The sequence below is a fragment of the Balaenoptera physalus genome, assembly GCF_965194825.1.
Source record: "Balaenoptera physalus genome assembly, chromosome: 7".
Taxonomy (NCBI): domain Eukaryota; kingdom Metazoa; phylum Chordata; class Mammalia; order Artiodactyla; family Balaenopteridae; genus Balaenoptera; species Balaenoptera physalus.
The window spans coordinates 53748947-53769087 of record NC_138886.1 but is presented as its reverse complement, the minus strand read 5'-3'; the positions used below and the strand labels follow the sequence as shown (position 1 = coordinate 53769087).

General features: G+C 37.9%; 1 protein-coding gene across 11 annotated transcripts in view; it reads left to right on the top strand.

Moving 5' to 3' along the window:
- Positions 1–20141, top strand: part of LOC309664904 (histone-arginine methyltransferase CARM1-like) — a 291386-nt gene that overhangs the window by 98117 nt on the left and 173128 nt on the right. For all 11 annotated transcript variants that reach the window (XR_014266089.1, XM_082471027.1, XM_082471028.1 and 8 more), the window contains exon 2: positions 6138–6263. Coding sequence is in view for 10 of the 11 variants with exons in the window: in XM_082471027.1 (XP_082327153.1) it covers positions 6138–6263 (126 nt within the window). In the remaining variant the exon portion in view is untranslated. The remainder of the gene's footprint in view (positions 1–6137; positions 6264–20141) is intronic.

The following is a 20141-nucleotide window of genomic DNA, read 5'->3' as shown; positions in this document are numbered from 1 at the left end:
ATGGGATTTGATTTTATTGTGATTGCGCCCCTCCTACTGTCTCATTGTGGCTTCTCCTTTGTCTTTGGATGTGGGATATCTTATTTGGTGAATTCCAGTGTCTTCCTGTCGATGATTGTTTAGGAGTTAGTTGTGATTTCGTTGCTCTTGCAAGAGGGAGTGAGCGCACATCCTTCTACTCTGCCATCTTGAACCAGTCTTTCCAAAAATAAAATAATGATTTTAGAAATGAAGACTCAATAGAAGTGACAAAAACTACATCAAATAAATGAGAAAAATGGAAATTTTTTAAAATGTAAGAGGGAATATAAAAACACATAAGAATTCAAAAGAAAATTGCAAACATAAGCAAAGAAGATGCAACATATACATAAGAGTCTCTGAAGAAGATATCAGAACAAAGAAACAAATACTAAAATTACAGTTGAGAAAATATTGATGAAATAATTGAAAACATGTACTGAAAGAATAAACTTTATGCCTGAAAATATTATATTGGCCTAGAATGCCCAGCATAAAGCACTTTCTAGTAAAAATTACTGACCTTATAAAGAAAGAGAAAAAAATCCTTAGGAATCTAGACAACATTAGCATATTATCTGTTATGAGAAAGGAAATCAGATTATCATTAGACTTTTGACAGTAATGCTATATGCTAAAAGAAAATGGAGTGACATTAAAGATCTTCAGAGAAAGAAAATGTGTTTTTATATCCAGAAAAACTGACCCTCAAAAATATAAAAGACATAGACAGTGATTAGCATGCAAGAATTCAGAGAATATCATTCCCTTGGCCCTTCCTAAGGAATCTACTAAAGAATTTGTTTCAGCGAGCCCTTCCTAAGGTTCCACTAGAGAATGACTTTGGACAACCAAAAAGACTAGAGAGGCATCTGCATAGGACTAGTGTGGAGTATTAAGTAGTTATTAAATGAAGGCTGAAAAGGAACAGTCCTACTGTGTAATGGCTGTATGCGTTGACAGTGTAGACTTAGCATAATTATAAAACAAAACGTAGGGGAAGGGGTGCACATTTACAAAGCCAAACCAACGCCAAACCAAAACAACAAAACAATTAGACATCTGTTTCAGTAATCATAGTTGGTGGTGATAGTATTCATTATTATTATTCTGAGACTGATGTCTTAAAAGCCCCTTTTCTCTCTCTGTCTCTGTCTCTCACATATGGCAGCTACCCCAGTTCTCAACTCTAGAACCACCTGCAGATCCCTTTCTTCCTTCTCCTGATCTTCCCATTCTCTTCATTTCTTTTCTGCTGTTAACTTTTAGTCTCTTTCAACCTGAATCAATCGATCCATTTTCAGTTTTTCTTCACAATCATTACTGTAGCAAGCAAAAGCCTAGAATCTAATCTTTCAAATACAGAATTCTCCTTACCAGGTAGAAGAGAGGAAAAAGCTATGAATATATCATTTATTACTACTGTGTCACATCCCCTAAGAAATTGTGTTATTCAACGTTGATGTCTAATTTTAATATTAGATTTCTTAGAGTTCCATAATTCTGTCCTTTTTTCTTTACACTCATCTTCCATAGTTAAATTTGTTGAAAATAATTGTGTAGTTGTCTATATACTTTATTCCATCTTTATAGGTGCTGCCTGTACAGTCCTTTTTTTAGTTATGTGTCTAGGAAAACATTCCTTAGATAGACTAGCTTCCTAGTTCCTGACAGCAAAATATTAAAAGGCTTACTTAGCAAAGAACTGGCATAATGACATATTATTAGGTCATGAGTACTCTTTGGTCCAGGAATTTATGTATAAAAATATATTTTAGAATATCTGTTCTAGACCATGCCTGATATCTAATATTCTTGATCAACTAGTGTTGTAGCTTTCCTGTGGAGATTGGATTTTGCATTTGCATAGGCTGAAAGGAGAGGGAGGTATATATGTGGAAAAGTAGAGAAATACTGTTTAAGAGAGACAAGGACAATTCTCTTGACTTTATCTGGTGCCACGTTCCATGTTTACTTGTATGCACTTTCCATGTTTACTTGTATGCACTCGTAAAATGGTTGGATCCTGGATTTCTTTGTGTGCCTTTGGAAGTTGTGTCAGATAGGCTGAGGTGGAGGATAGAGTAAGGCATCTGGATTCACTATCATTATGGATTTTCTTTGAGAGTCCTCTGGTAGAACAGTGGCTTTTCCTCAATAAGGAAACAAGGCTCTGGGCTTTGCTAAAGTTCGCTAAATTTTGTGCACATGAACTTACTCTGCTTGTTACTCTGCTGCTACCAAGAGATCAGGCCTTGCCCTTTGAAAAAGTAGCAAAGAGGGCCGTCAATGAAAGTAAAGTTCAAAAGCAGAATGATAGCAGCCAGCCTTCTGTATCACTGAAAAGATGAAATGAGATGTTTGTAAAGGGAGTCAGAGTGCTCTGCAAATGTTGTTATTATTACAAGTAATAACAACTTGATAGAAAGATAGATGCCCTGTACCTTACTTTGGTGTACAGTGGAAATGATCTCCTTACCATCCTTACTTTTCACCAATGTAATGGTATCTCCTGGTCTTGGATTTATATGTATTTCTCAAACAATTTTTTATCGTATGTCTTCATTTTTCTAATATAAATTCTCTAAATTTAAAAAGACACAATTCTCGGTTAATACACTCTCCCCTAGAATAGCTGCAATTTAATCTTGATCATATTAGTGGACAGAAATCATTTAGAATGTTTGTTTTCTGTACTAACATGGTAAAAGGACAGGAAAGGAAATCAACACAAGAAGATATAAGATTAGCAAATAAAAAACATGATAAAACATTCATTTCCATGAATGATTTTTTTAATTTTAATTTTTACTTTTAATGTTTATTTAGTTATTTATTTTTGGGTTGGGTCTTTGTTGCTGCGTACGGGCTTCCTCTAGTTGCAGTGAGCAGGGGCCACTCTTCGTTGTGGTGCGTGGGCTTCTCATTGTGGTGGCTTCTCTTGTTGAGGAGCATGGGCTCTAGGTGCGTGGCTTTAGTAGTTGTGGTACGTGGGCTCAGTAGTTGTGGCTTGCGGGCTCTAGAGCGCAGGGTCAGTAGTTGTGGTGCACGGGCTTAGTTGCCCTGTGGCATGTGGGATCTTCCCGGACCAGGGATCGAACCCATGTCCCCTGCATTGGCAGGTGGATTCACTGCGCCACCAGGGAAGTCCATCCATGAATGATTTTTAAAATGAGAATTAAAATAATGATTATATTGGATGCAGAAATTCCTAAATAATTATATTGAATGAAGGAGGTACCAATTAATATCTAATAAATGAACAAATGAAAGGAATGGTAATACCCACCAAGAATGAGAATGTGGCAGTTACACTAGTAGTTAACATGCTAACTACATTAGCAGTGGTAGTGTGTCTTTTGTTTGATTGCTTTTTACCAGATGAAAATAGCTTTCTTGGTTTTTTGAATTATAAAAATAAGTAGTCACATAAAAAATTCAAACAAGGCAGAACTTTATGAGGGGAAAAATAAAAATGTTCCCACATCTCTCCATTCAGAGGAAACCACTGATGGCATTTTGATGTATATCTTTCAAAACAGCTTTCTCCAAAGACAAACACAGCGTTAAATTGCCGCAGTAATATTACACATGCTGTTCGGCAGCCTTAACTTGGAGGTGCCTGATTTAAGCAGCCATGTAAGTGATGGGCTCTGGGCCTCTTTACATCTGATAGCTAAATAAACAGCTCTAAGTTGCATGTCCTTGAATATACATTTATTCACACTTGATAAAGTACATTGTAGAAAAAATGTTATTATGAGTAGAATATCTAACAAAGAGTACATAGGTTTTAAATTTTGAAGCATATGGGCAGACTGTATTCCAGGAGCATAGAAATTTACATTGTGAATAACTGCCATTCACTGTTTTCTCTCACCCTCTCCAACATTTGATACTGTCATTTTATACTTTTAAAAACTTAACAGTAAGACATAAAAAGCTTGACCTCATTGTTTTATCATATATTTCTTTGATCATTTCTGAGATTGATTATTTTTTCACTTTTTTTTTTGTTATCAGCATGTTTCTAGTTGCCAGTTGTCTATTAATCCTTCTTACTAAATTTTCAGTAGGTTGATTGCTTCTTATTTTTTACCGCTGATTATATATTAGGGATATTAAGTCTTTGTTAAGTGTGTTGAAAATATTTTCCCTAGTTTATCATTGCTTTTTAAATTGGTTTAAAGTATTTTAAAAATTTTGCCATATGTAGGTTTTAAATTTTTGAGTAATTACCAGTACTTTCTGGATTTTGTTGCATGCTTAAAAAGACATTCTCCACCCATATTTAAACAGAGGGTTAGAAGAGGATAAAGAAAGGAGGATACATGGACAGGCATTTTACAATTTATAAAAGTAGGAAAAGGAGCTATTCAATTTATATTCTAATCAAATTACAACAGAACAAACAAACAATGATAAAACAAAAATTTATGAGCCTATCTGGTTATGGAGAATTGAACCAGATAAAATATAAAGCCTTTTACCTGTTCTGTGGTGGTATGCAGTCAATACATGGAGAAATGCTTTCACTGATTCAGCAAATATTAAGTACCAGTTACTGGGCTAGGTTTTGATTCAGAGGAAAAAAGATATTGATTCCAAAAATAAAGTAAAATTGCCCCTGCCCACAAAGAGCTCACAGACTATAATAGTCATGTATGTACAAGGGACTGTAGAAGCCTAGAATCCTCATTCCTTCTTCCTTCTCTCTTACTCTACTTCTAAACCATGAAGGAAATAATTGGTAAATGCTAGGAATCCTGCTTTCTTGAAGAAAATATTTCTTTTGATTTCAAAAAAAACATATTGTTTAAAAGACCCCAAACTCTTCTTCTGTATCTACATTCATGGCTACCTCCCTGCAAGGAGACGCTTATGGCTTTGAGACACTGACTGGGTTGTAATATCTAAACCTGTAATCATGTTTTATGCCAGGAAGATGTTTTCAAAACATCTGCACTATTTAACCAGCCAAGATGTTTTGTGAAAAATATTTGTGAATGCTTCCATCAGGAGGTACTCACTTGTGAGTGAAATAATGGATGAAAATATTTGAAAATATTTGGTCATTTTAACCCTGTGTGTCTGTTTTGAATGTGCATATGCTCATGTGTAACAGTAGAATTTTATATATATATAATTTTGTTTTTAAGTTAACACAATTATTCTATTTAATTTTGTAAGGGAGAAAGGAAAACATTAAGAATAGAAACTAAGATCTACTTTATAATGAAAGGAATAATAATAGTCCTTTATTGTTTTAATAGGATTTTAGAAATTATTTCACCTTTATTATTCAGTCTTCACAAAAAGCCTGTGAAATAAGCATCAGTATTTTTATTTTACATAATGAAGACATGTGGCTCAAAATGATTGGGTGATTGAAGTTCCAGGGTTAGTAAACATCAAAGATGAAAGCAAAACTGCAAGTTTCATTGCTCTTTCTACCATACTACAGCTGCCCAAGGTGAAAGCCCTGTCTAACCTGTAAAGAGAGGAATTGAGAGTTAGTTCCCAATTATCTATAGATGAATCTAATGAGACCATAGCCACTTACCACAGGTCCTGCTTGCAGAATGAATCTCCCTCTTTATCCTGCTTGCACACTGTGGTAGGAAGAACGTGCGTTGGAGTCAAATACCTGGGTTTGAATTCCAGTTCTGCCACTTATTAGCATATTGGACCTAAACTCTTTTCCTAGTATTCACCTAGGAACACTGGCAGTGATGATACACACAGTGAAGAGTTGTTGTGATATCTTGGACACATAGGAGGTGCTCAAGAATCACCCAGGAAACCATTACCTGATCTCTCCTGGGATGGTGTCAAGAGATACAAAATGATTTGGGGAATAAAGTGTTATAGGGAACGGAACGATAGACACAAAGACAAGAGACAAGAGTCAGTTTCGAGCCCTTTGTTAAGCCATATGCGAAGAATTATTTTTTTGACCGTGGTTACATTCATCCTCATGTTCACATATGTCCCCGGAGGCATTATATTAAGGAGATAGAAATGGGGGGCCTTGAAAACAGAAACGCAGGAACGCCTGAACCTTTTTAGAGTCCTCAAAGTGGATTTTCCTAATCCTCTTTTCCCACCTTTCATAGCTGATGGTGTCTGTGTCTTCAAATGCTCGCTCAACGGAGACACTGAATGTTGCTGTGTGGGGAAGGAGTCCGTCTTGATTTCTCTGGGCTACCGCAGTGCTTTGCTGAAGTTTGAGTCTCATGCTGGTAAGTTTTGTGTCTATTCCAAGCCCCTGGCTTTTCCAAAGGCAAATCTCCTGGTTGGTTGACTTTCAGCACCATGTTTCCTGATGTGAGTTGCCATCCATTGATAGAATGGTTTAGAACTGGTTCTGGTGCTTAACTTGATGTGGTGTCTACAGGGCAGTCAGCCTTCCCTAGACCGTGAGAACGTTTGTATTCTAATACCCCGCCCGCCAACCCTGCTTTGGTTCTCCTTCATCCCAAGCTGCAGGAAAGGACACCAAGGATTGTCCAGATCTTCACCACTGTTGTTGATTCTCCTTGAAGATGAAGTTGTTTGCCGAAATGTGATTTTCAGTTTGAGCGTCAATGATTTCATCCTGTTTTTGTCTTTGAATCACTTGCTGAGCATTTTTAGACTCTGGTCAACAAATGTCTAGCAATAGGGAGGTAAATTAAAGTATAACTAGAAGTATTTTAAGAAAAGACTCAAAGGCACTCTGAAAGATTTCTGGCTGCTGGTGGGTGGGGCTGGGTCATGAGGCTGCTGGCTGTAGGATCTGGGGGGCCCCAAAGCTGGTGTCGACCTGCTGGTGGGTGAGGCTGAGGCCCAGGGGGCCCCAGAGCTAGTGCTGGCTCATTGCTGGGGGGAACCAGGTGGCTGGCTGCAGTGCCCTGTGAGTCTGGAGGCTAGTGCTAGCCTGCTGGTGGGCAGGCTAAATCCTGGTAGGGCAGGCTGCAGGGCTTCAGTGGTCCCGGGGCTGGTGTCTGCCTGCTGCTAGGTGGGGCTGGGGCCCAGGGGAACCCAGGACTGGTAACCGCCCAATGATGGGTAAGACAAGGTCCTGGGCCTACTGCTGGCTCATGCCGGCTCACTGGTAGACAGAGCTGGGTCCCAGTGTCTCTGGCTGTAGGGCCCTGGGGGTCCCAGGGCTGGTGCTAGCGCACTGGTGTGTGGAGCCAGCCCTGGGTCCTGGCCTCTCTGATGGACAGGGGCAGCTGTGGGCTCAGGGGGTCTTTAGGCCGTGGGTCTGCTGGTGGGTGAGCCGTGTTCACCTGGCTAGTTGCTTGGCCTGAGGCATCCCAGTACTGAGGCTGAAAGGCTGGTAGGCAGGGCCACGTCCCAGCACTAATAAGCTAGAGGGAGGGTTCCAAAAGGGCGCTTACCAGCACCAGTGCCCATGTGGTACAGTGAGCTTCCCAAATGGCTTCTACCGGTGTCTGTGTCCCCAGGGTAAGCTCCATTTGCCTCCTGCCTCTCTGGGAGGCTCTCCAAGATCGGTGGGTGGGTCTAAAACAGGCTCCTTTCAAATTACTGCTTCTGCCTTGGGTCCCAGAGTGTGTGAGATTTTGTGTGCACCCTTTGAGAGCAGAGTCTGTTTCCCACAGCTTTTTGGAACTCCCGAAAGTAAGCCCCACTGGCCTTCAAAGCCAAATGTTCTAGGGGCTCATCTTCCTGGTGTGGGACCCCCCAGGCTGCGGAGCCCATTGTGGGGCTCAGACCACTCACTCCTTGGGGAGAACCTCTGCAATGTAATTATCTTCCCGTTTATGGGTCACCCACCTGGGGGTATGGGTCTTGACTGTATGACATCTCCATCCCTCCTACCATCTTGTTGTGGTTCCTTCTTTATATCTTTAGCTGTAGAAGATCACCATTTGCATTTGGCTATGATGAATATTCTTTTACCATATATATTTTCTCGTTTCTGTTGGATCAGTATCTAGGAGTAAAATTGCTGGGGCATAGAGTAAGCGTATGCTTAGTTTTATAAGAAATAGCCAGAATTTTTTCCAAAGTAGTCATACCATTTTACACTCCTACCAATAATGTGTGAGAGTTCTGATTGCTCCATATCTTTGCCAGCATTTGGTCGTTCAGTCTTTTAAGTTGTTGTTTCATTCTGGTGGGTGTGTAATTGTATCTCATTGTGGTTTTAATTTACATTTTCCTGATACCTAATGATGTTAAGCAGTTTTTCACATGATTATGAATTAAAATCATTTGCTTGTTACTAACTGGTTGTTTATCTATGGAATTGTTCTTTGTGTATCCAGGATACCAGATATGTATCACATATGTAATGAATGGGTGTTATCTTCTAGTCTGTAGCTTGCTTATTTATTTCCCTAATGATGTCTTATGTTGAGAAGAAGTTTTAAATTTTGATGAAGGCCAGTTTATCCTTTTCTTTTATATTTCCTTTCATAAGTTTTATAGCTTCAGATTTTATATTTTAGGTATACAGTCAATCTTAATCATTTTTTATTTGGTGTAAGGTATTTAGTCAAAGATTATTTTTAGACTATATGGATATCCATTTATTCTAGCCCTGTTTGTTGAAAAGACTTTTGCAAGTCAAATGATTGTATGTAGACTTGGTCTATTTCGGAGCTCTCTCTTCTGTTCTCTTGATTATCTTTGTGCCAGTATCACATTGTCTGGATCACCTTTAAAGTAACACTTGAAGTCCATTTAAGTTTGTTCTTCTTTATCAAGATTGTTCTAGGTATTTTTGGTCCTCTGCATTTACATATACATTTTATAATTAAGTTGTCAATTTCTACAAAAGTGCTTGGTCTGATTGTGATTGAGATTGATCAGTTTGTTGAGAATTTTCATTTTAACAATATTAATTGGATTTTATCTGATTTGTAAACTAACAAGTTAGGTTGCCACTCTTCCATGAATGCTGACAGAAGACATAAGACTCCTGGTGCAGAGATAAAAGACTATTTTAGACTCTCAGGAAAAGAGCAGTAGCCAAAGGGTGAGCATATTTTCTCTGAGTTCTTTAAGCCCCAAATCCCCCAGACAGATGTGGAGGATAAGATGGGTGGCCTGCACATGCAGTGGGATGCATTACAGGAGAGGAACACTGAGCTTGGGGAACTTCTATTTAATAGCAAGTGGTAACCAGGCTTGCTCTTTGTTCCAGAAGAAGATATTACTTCATACCTCAAGGTTGCTTGCTTCATACACCACCCTGAGAAAGAGCCCAGGTGGAGAGTGGTGAAGGCCTGGCATTCATGGCCTACCCAGTAAGGCATATTTGAGTCCCATCTAGAGACCCATGGACAAATTTATTAAAAGAAAGAAAGAAAGAAAGAAAGAAATGCTACAAATTTATTTTAAAAAAAAGAAATACTACAAATTTATTAAAGAAAAAAAGTGCTACAAATTTATTTAAAAAAAAAAAGAGAGACCCATGGAGGAGTATTTCCCAGAACTTTTTCTTTGTAAGGAGGAGGGAGATTTTCTCATTTATAAACTCCAGAGAACAATAGTACAGAAAACTTCATTCATAGGTCAAATCAAATCAGACACAAACACATATTTTCCAGGAAAGACATTCACGGACAAGGCATTTTAGAATTTCTTCTACAGCTAAGAAAAATAATATCAGTAGTACAGGATGTTCCACAGGCAACCCTCTTAACAGTTCAATAGAGATAGGCCCCTAGTCTTGGTAAAATGTAGACCTACGTTATAGATAAGTAGGTGCTTTAGTCATTTAAGATATCTCCAAAACTGTGGACAGACAATACCAAATGAGGATGAATACCAACCTCTCAGTACTTTTCATTTGTTAGAGGGGACTAGACATCCAATAGACAGAAATAATTGAAACAGACTTGAGGCAGAAATAAAGCTAGATATCCAGATAGCAATGAACAACAAATAATTTAGAAGCAGACTCAGTGAGTACACAATTACTACCTCAGCACAGTTAGACCCGCCCCAGTAGCCAGGAAAGATAGGCCTGAACCCAAGGAGCTTGTAGGGTGCATTTCTCAGGCAAGCTCTGATACATAAATCTGTGTGAGCATCTTAGTAGGACCTCCACGTTAAAATTCAAACAAGAACAACTTAATAAACATTTTTGGAGTACTGAGGGGAGTTTTATCTTTAATAATAAAATACATATGAGGAAGTCCTGCTTTCACAAGAACTGGCTCCCAGATACAGAGAGAAGGCTATATTTGTAGGTCAGATATGACAGCCTGCAATTCCTTTGTGTGTGTGTGTGACTTTTTAATTTTATTTGTAATTGTGGTAAAATACGCATAATTTAAAATGTACCATCTTAACGCGTTTTAAGAGTACAATTCAGTGGCATTAAGTACAATCACATTGTTGTACAACTCTCGCCATCCATCTCCATAACTCTCTTCATCTTGCAAAACTGAAACTCTGTACCCATTAAATAACAACTCCCCATTCCCTGCCTCCCCACCAGCCTTGGCAACCACCATTCTACTTTCTGTTTCTATGACTTTGACTACTCTAGGGTACCTTATAGAAACGAAATTCTATAGTACCTGTACTCTTGTGACTGACTTATTTCACTTTGACTGACTTACTTCACTTTGCGTAATGTCCTCATGTTTTATGCATGTTATCGCATGTGTCAGAATTTCTTTCCTTTTTAAGGCTGAATAATATTTCAGTCTGTGCATATAGCACACCCTGTCTATCCATTCATCCATCAATGGACACTTGGGTTGCTTCCACTTTCTGGCCCCCATGAATAATACTGCTGTGGACATGGGTATGAGACTTTTTTGATGGGTGAAATCTATATTGGTTTTGGCTCTGTAGAGGTGCCAAGGAATGAAGAGGATATAATTTTCACATGAAAATGTGCGTCATTAATTTCTGCACTGCATCATTAATTTCTGCACAACATCATTAACTTATGTTACACAATTAAGAATTTGTTTTTCTCTGATTAACTTGAGGTTTATCTTTCTCTGGCAAATTTTTTCTTCAAAGTGCAAATTTTACTGTTATTCCTAGTAATAACATGTATACAACACAAAGCATTTTAAAATATCTGTTGTCTCAGTTCAGTCCAGCAAATATTTATTTATCACCATCCATATCCCAGGTGAGCTGCTCTGGATGAAAAACACAGCCTCGGACTCTGAGAGATCTTAAGGTTGGAGGAGGCAACAGATTCATGAGCAAGCAATATGAGAAGTTCTGAACGAGTCTCTTAAGTGCTGTGGGGACATTAGTCAGGGCACCTACCTCAGCCTTGAGGGTCGAGGAAGGCTTCTCAGGAAAGGGACTGTTTAAACACGGCAAGAATGGGGTTTAGAAGAGCACATTGGGCAACAAGATTAGGGAGAATATATAGAGTGAGAAAAAACAAAGACCTAAAGAGACACCTTAAGGAACCACCGACATTTATGGGTAGAGAACAGGAAGTGTGGAAATGAGACTGAAAGCAGCAGCCGAAAGGCGGGAGAAAACCAAGTGAGAGTAGTACTGTGGAAGTTAACAGCACACTTCAGACAGGAGCAAGGTTATCCAGATGTTACAGAGAGATTGAGTAGGAAAAGACGTAAAGGTGTGCGCTGGATTAAACAGCAGGGTCATTGATGAGCTTGGCTAGGGAAGTTTCAGTCGCCAAATTTAGTACAAGATTAGTGCACTGAATCAGATCCATTGATTTCTGGGTGAGGGCTACAGACCAAAGACAATCATTTTCCTTCTCTCTCCCAACACCTCAGTAGAATAACAAACACAGCAAGAGTGAAGAGAATGAAGGAAGGACCATCAGGAAATGCAAGTTCAACAAATTCCTAGAAGATGGGTGATCAGAGAGAAGAAGCCGCAGCCCAGAATCTATGAGTGGGTGCTGCCATAAAAGAGAACCCCAGGGGCTCCAGACTCAGACAGTAATATGGAGGCTAGCAGTGAGGACGGGGGAGCCAGATGGGATTAGCTAAATGTCTCTCTACCTAATGATCAACAGGCTCTCTACAGCCTCTCTCCTCCTTCCTTCATCCCCATGAAGAAAGTGCGACAGGCATTTTACTTCCAGGGAAAAACCAGAGGACGCCTGTAAAGAGACTGAAAAAAATGGGAAGAATTTCGCTGCTAATATATGTGCTTCTACTTCACAGAAAAGCGGTCCTTCATTCTAGCATTTGTAGCCCCCTTGCACCCCCGTCCCAAAGGGGTGCAGGCAGGTACCCCTCCTGCTCATCCTAAAACATGACATAGCAGTTGCTGTTACATATATACAACTTACTGGCAACCATTCTCTTTGTGGGTGAGACCTAGAGGAAAACGAGACTTTCTTAAAAAGTTAAATGTGCATTATCCTATGACCCAACAAATCCATGCCAAGATATTTACCCAAGAGAAGGAAAAACATTATGTATGCCAAAAGACCTGTACAGGAATTTTTACAGCAGCTTTATTACCATAGCCAAAATCTGGAAACAACCCAGATAGCTGTTCATTAGCATGTGAATGGACAAACTATGCCATATCTATACAATGGAAGCCAATTATTAATAAAAAGAAATGAATGACTGGTGAACTCAACTACATGGATCAGTCTCAAAAATTTTAGATCGAGTGATATAAACCAGGTACGTAAGAGTACATATCGTATAATTCCATTTATATAAAATTCTAGAACAGGCATAGTTAATCTACAGTTGCAGAAAGTTGATCAGTGATTGTCTGGGGCTGGGAGTTAGGGTGAGCTTGACTGTAAAAGAGCATGGGGGAATTTTTTTTTTCCCCATTTGACTTTATAGTATGTGCATTTGTTTATTTTTATTGAAATATAGTTGACATATAATATTATGTTAGTTTCAGGTATACTACACAGTGACGTTTGCATACATTATGAATTGATTACCACGATAAGTCTAGTAACCGTCTGTCACCATACAAAGTTACTACAACATTGTTGGGAATTCCTTGGCAGTCCAGTGGTTAGGACTCAGCACTTTCACTGCCTTGGCCCGGGTTCAATCCCTGGTCAGGGAACTAAGATCCTGCAAGCCATGAGGCGTGGCCAGAAAAAAAAAAAAGTTACTACAGTATTATTGACTATATTCCTTATGCTGTACATTATATCCCTGTGGCATTTTTCTTTTCTTTTTCTTTTTAAAAAATTTTTATTGGAGTATAGTTGATTTAAAATGTTAGTTTCTGCTGTACAGCAAAGTGAATAAGTTGTACATATACATATATCTATTCTTTAGATTCTTTTCCCATATAGGTCATTACAGAGTATTGAGAAGAGTTCCCTGTGTAGGTCCTTATTAGTTATCTATTTTATATGTAGTAGTGTGTATCTGTCAATCCCAATCTCCCAATTTGTCCTTCCCCCCTTCCCCCCAACCCGGTAACCATAAGTTTGTTTTCTACACCTGTGACTCTGTAACTGGAGGTAATATCTCTTAATCCCCTTCCCCCGTTACACCGCATCTCCCACCTGCCTCCCATCTGATAACCATTCATTTGTTCTCTGTATCTGCGAGTCTGTTTTCATTTTGTTTTGTCTATTCATTTGTTTTGTTTTTTAGATTCCACATATAAGTGAGATCATTATGGTATTTGTCTTTCTCCATCTGACTTATTTCACTTAGCTAATACCCTCTAAATCCATACATGTTGTCACAATTGCAAGATTTCTTTTTTTATGGCTGAGTAATATTCCAGTGTATATATATATATATATACTGCATCTTCTTTATCCATTTCATGTATCAATGCACACTTAGCTGCTTCCATTTCTTGGCTACTGTAGATAATGCTTCAGTAAACATTGGTGTGCATGTATCTTTTTGAATTAGTGTTTTTGTTTTCTTGGAGTAAATACACAGAAGTAAAATTGCTGAATCAGATGGCAGTTCTATTTTTAATTCTTTGAGGAAACTCCACACTATTTTCCACAACGGCTATAACAATTTACAGTTCCACCAACAGTGCACATGGGTTCCCTTTTCTCCACATCCTCGCCAATACTTGTTATTTATTTCTTTTTGATGATAGCTATCCTGACAGGTGTGAGATGATATTTCATTGTGGTTTTGAGTTACATTTCCCTGATGATTAGTGATGTTGAGCATCTTGTCATGTGTCTGTTGGCCATCTGTATGTCTTTTTTGGAAAAATGTCTATTCAGATCCTCTGTCCATTTTTACTCAGGTTGTTTGTTTGTTTTTTGATGTTAAGTTGTATGAGGTCTTTGTATAGTTTGGATATTAGCCCCTTATCATATATATCATTTGCAAATATCTTCTCCCATTTAGTAGGCTGCCTTTTGTTTTGTTGATAGTCTCCTTTGCTGGGCAAAAGCTTTTTATTTTGATATAGTCCCATTTGTTTATTTTTGCTCTTGTTTCTCTTGCCTAAAGGAACACATCAAAAAAAATATATATATATATTGCTAAGCTGTCAAAGAGAGTACTGCTTGTGTTTTCTTCTAGGGCTTTTATGGTTTCAGATCTTACATTTAAGCCTTTAATCCATTTTGAATTTATTTTTGTATATGGTGTAAGAAAGTAGTCCAGTTTTATCCTTTTGGATTTAGCTGTTCAGTTTTCCCAACACCATTTATGGAAGAGGCTGTCTTTCCGCATTGTATATTCTTGCCTCCTCTGTCATATAATATTTGATCATATAAACGTGGGTTCATTTTTGGGCTCTCTATTCCATTGACTATGTGTTTGTTTTTGTGCCACTGTAGCTTTGATCACTATAACTCTGTAGTATAGTTCTTCTTTCTCAAGATTGCTTTGGCTATTCAGGGTCTTTTATGTTTCCATACAAATTTAAAAATTGTTTTAGTTCTGTGAAAAATGCCACTGGTATTTTGACAGGGATTACTCTGAATCTGTGGATTGCCTTTGGTCATTTTAACAATATTAATTCTTCCAAGCCATGAGCATGGTATATCTTTCCATTTGCTTGTGTCATCTTCAGTTTCTTTCATCAACGTCTTATAGTTTTGAGAGTACAAGTCTTTAACCTCTTTGGTTAGATTTATTCCTAGGTATTTTATTATTTAATGCAATTGTAAATGGGATTGTATTTTTAATTTCTCTTTCTGATAGTTTGTTATTAGAGTATAGACATGCAGCAGATTTCTGTATATTAATTTTGTATCTTGCAACTTTTCTGAATGCATTCATTAGTTGTAATAGTTTTTTGGTGGCATCTTCAGGATTTTCACTATGTAGTATCATGTCTTCTGTGAACAATGAAAGTTTTACCTTTTCTTTTCCAATTCATATTCCTTTTCTTTCTCTTATCTGATTGTGATGGCTAGGACTTCCAATACTATGTTGAATAAAAGTGGAGAGAGTGGGCATCCTTGTCTTGTTCCTGATTTTAGAGAAAATGCTTTCAGGTTTTCACCACTGAGTATGATGTTGGCTGTGGGTTTGTCACATATGGCCTTTATTACTTTGAGGTATTTTCCCTTTGTATCTACTTTGTTGAGAGTTTTTATCATAAATGGAAGTTGAATTTTGTTAAAAGCTTTTTCTGTATCTATTGAGATGACTGTATGATTTTTATTTTTCAATTCGTTAATGTGGTGTAGCATGTTGATTGAATTGCAGATATTGAACCATCCTTGAATCCCTGGGATAAATTCCAGTTGACTGTAGTGTGTGATCCTTTTAATGTATTATTGAATTTGGTTTGCTAATATTTTGTCAAGGATTTTGCATTTATGTTCATCAGTGATATTGGCTTATAATTTTCTTGTTTGTGGTGTCTTTGTCTGGTTTCAGTATCATGATGATACTGGCCTCATAGAATGAGTTCAGAAGCATTTATTCCTCTTTAATTTTTTGAGTTTAATAGAGAAGGATAAGTGTTAAGTCTTCTTTAAATGTTCTGTAGAGCATACCTGTGAAGCTGTTTGGTCCTGGACTTTTGTTTGTTGGGAGTTTTTAAGTTACTGATTCAGTTTCATTACTGGTCATCAGTCTGTTCATATTTTCTATTTCTTCCTGATTTAGTCTTGGCAGATTGTACATTTCTAGGAATTTCTTGCAGTTGTTCATTTTACTGGTGTATAATTGTTTGACAGTTTGCAGTTCTGATTGGGTTATGGTTGAGTCAGTTTTAATAAAACGAGAAATTCCTATCTTTGGTAATGAAAATCAGAATGTGGCTTATCTCAGCATGTGAATGTTTTATAATTTTTTGGTACTTTATGGATTTCAGTAATTCAAGCCTTTAATAAATGGAAATTTTTTTCTGGGCTATGTGATCAGCATAACCAAGTTAAGAGCAAAATGTTGTTTTGACTTTTTATACTATAAATGTTAAACCTATTGTCTCATCTAATATACCGTCCACTTGAGGAAGGATTTAATCGGTCATCTTACTGATGAGGAAACTGAGATTCAGAGAAAATCGGTCACTTTCTTAAGGTAATATGACTGATAATTAACTGACTAAGGATTTAAATCTAGAGTTACCTACTCCAACACCACAGTGCATCCTTCTGTAATGACACATTTAGTTTTAAGAAAGAAATAAACCAGTGAAAGAATAAGGTGCAATTGCACAGCAAGAAGACTGAATGGAAAACCTTTCTTTTAATGTGTTCTCACTTAGAGCACTTAATGCTCAAGGAAACCATACTGGAAAACTATAGATAGAATTCACATTTCTGTGATATCCATGTTTCAAGCTTATGGTACTGTTCAGAGTTGGTACCAAAAGTCTTAGCAGGCCTGGGAACTTCATGTTTTAGGGACTCTCAAAGTTGAGGCTGCCTTCATTTTCTGGTTGAAACTTATCTTTGAATCTTTAAATTGCAGTGAAATGGAAATTTTGAGATTTCAATAGACAAAGTGTAAAGAACTTGGGATGTATTTTATTATTCTCTATCGCATCCAATGGCCAAGCAGTTGCCATGTACTACCACACTACTTCTGTCCCTCTACCTGAAGGATATAATCTTAAATAGCTTGGATAGTCATAAGGCCCAGAACCAGCATGACTCAGTACTGGGGGCCCTGATCCTACACCAAGGTCCCTGTCATTATTCTGTTGACTTAGGTGACAAGTAGAGAGAGTATACTAGCCCTTTCCATTACATTTCTTGAGACAGAGACTTTGGGTTCAGTAATTTAGAATACTAAGATACTTCTTAATCCGTTTATACCAATAAAAAAAGCAAGGAAGAAAGTTTCTAAATAAGAAGCCCTTTGGATAGGACTAATTCTGGTATCATGAATTCTTAGTTGGTTCAGTGTGTAATCTGTACTTTAGGAATGAGCACCAAGACCTGGGCTCACCATGCTTTAGAGCACTGGCTATAATTTATTAGTCTCATTCCTCTGTAAGAAGGAAAAATAATTGATAACAGGAGTTTCTGACTTGAGGATTTTGCCAGGGATGCCTCATGACATCTTCCTATTCTGGAGTTCATGTGTCTCTTGATCTCTGCTGAAAGTGAATCCCAGCACCAAAAGGATTGCAAATGCAGATGTTTGCAAATTGGTGGTCGTCCATGGTTTAATTGAATAGTAGTTTTCAAACTCAGTGAAAGTCCCTGGGGAGTTGGCTGCCTGTCTGATTTTTCTGGCCCTGGAAACAGAACAAGCCAAGCAGCTGACCCCTCATTCTGGATCTGTCAGGGCAGGTCGTGATGCAGGCTGGAAGCCACAGCTGCAGGAAGGTAGTGGCAAGTGAGGAACAAGCTGGCTGTGACTCGGAGGGTCCCATGTGGCAGTGGGATATTGTCATTTGTCAGCCTGGGTGTTGACAGAAGACCGTCTCTTGGTGTCACTGCCCATCGGACACGATCGCTGAATTTTTGAGATGTGCTCTGCTTTTCTGGAGTAAGAGGATGTGGCATTTGAAATGTGAGGGTGCTATTTTATATTTAGAAGTGAGTGAACAGCTGCCAATTATCTGTAACTTGGGTAAGAAAGAAAATCCAACTTTACTGGGGAGTTGCCCTGTCTTGATAATTAGGTGGAACCACTAAGAAAGAAATGAGCAAATATTCAGATGTCTGTGTGAGGAATATTTCTTCTTTCCCTCCTTTCCTTCTTCAAAATTGTGACTCAGTGATCTGCAAGCCTGATTTGGTTACATATTAAATAATCGCCAGTGATCTCAAAGACTACGGTGAAATCCAGTGCATTTAAATTCATTTAGAAGCAGTGGGGATATTTAATAATGACAGATGTCAACAGAGAAAAAAACATTTTAATTAAATGGACTTAAGATAATTTCTGTGAAGCATTGACTATGCATGTACTAGATATGTGCAAGATTTACTTCCTTTTCATTCATTCATTCCACAAATATTGAGTGTTATGTGCCAAGCACTTATTTATGTGCTAAATATACAGTGCTGAATAAATAAAAGTCCTTACAATCATATAGCTGACATTTTAAGAGGACACAGACAGTTAGTAAATGGACATATATAGTGGGTTGTGTGTGATAAGCCCTGAAAAGAAAAATAAATCAGGGAAAGAGGCAGAGAATAGGAATTAAGTGTGTTTACTGTTTTGTCAGTAATTTTAGGGGGAAAGCTTCACTGATAAGACATCTGTCATTTGAGTAGAGAGCTGCAGTGGAGGAGGGGAGGAGCCTTGTGTGTGTCTGGGCTAAGGGTGGTCGAGACAGGCGAACAGAACTGCAAAGACCTTGAGGCAGAGAATGCTTGCAGAATGGCACTAAGAACAGAGGGACTAGATGCAATGGGAGAAGCAGAGTGGTGAGATCAGAGAACGAGAGGCCAGATCAGGTGAGACATTGGAGGTCATGGTGAGGATTTTAAGGGAGATTGAAAGTATCTGAGGGCATGAAGCAGAGGCCCAGCATTGCCTGAACATTATGTATGTACTTTTTAATATACTTTTTAAAGCTATGTATTTATACTTTTTTCTTATTGTAATTCTCACATCATCCCTGTGAAGTTGGTATATTATTATTACTTATTCCCATTTTCACACAAAGACATTAAGGCTCATAGATATGAAGGAAGTTGCTCAAGTGACAAAGAGAAAATGTAAGGCTCTGTTCTTTCAACAGCTTCCCGTCTGCCCCTGCACTCTCCATGGGTTGACGTTTAATCTAGAAGGCGCATGTCATTAATTGGGATAATAATAGAAACATGGAAAAGCCCACTTTTATCAACATTCCACTAAGTGAGAAAAAGAAATAAAGACACAGGTGAACCTTATTCTGGGAATTATGAATCTTGGAGAAGTTCCTTTATCCTTTTTTGTTTTGAAAAAATTTCCAACTTACAGAGAAGTTGCATAAACATAACAGAGAACTTCTGAATACCCTTTGAATAGGTTCATTAATTTACAACATTTTTTCACATTATATCCATCTCTGTATATGTCTGTACATATATATAAACACATATTATATTCCTGAACCATTGGAGAGTAATTTGCATATGTCATACTTCTTTACTCTTCAGTGTTTCACGAGGTATAGCCTACAAATAAGAATATTCTCTTACGTGACTGCAGTAGAATTACCAAATTAAGGAATTTAACATCTATTCAATATTTATATTTAATCTACCGTCCATAACCCACTTTCAAAAATTGTCCCAATAATGTTTTTGCATCTTTTTACCCTGTCTAGTTCTGGATCTGGTCTAGGATCGTGTATTGCATTTAGTTGTCTTGTCTCTTTAGACTGCCTTAATTTGGAACAGTTCCTCAACCTTTTCTTTTATGACATGTTATTTGGAGAATAGAGACCAGTTATTTTATAAAATATTCCCCAATTTGAGTTTTTCTTATGTTTCCTCATGGAAAGATTCAGGTTATGCATCCCTAGTCAGAAAACTACCTAACTGCTCTTGTGTCCTTCTCAGGATTTCACATCAGGGAGCATTGAGATCTATCTACCCCTTGTTGATAATAGAAATTTTGATCACCAGGTCAAGATGTTTTTCAGTTTCTCCACTATAAAGTTATTATGCTTTCCCTGTTAGATGTAACTAATAAGCAACCTGTGTGAAGGCACTTTGAAATCATGCAAATGTCCTGTTCCTCATCAAGCAGCCCAAATTTAGTGTACATTTATTATCCATTGCTTTGGAAAGACAGTTGACTTTTTTTTTTTTAATATGTAAGCAAGAT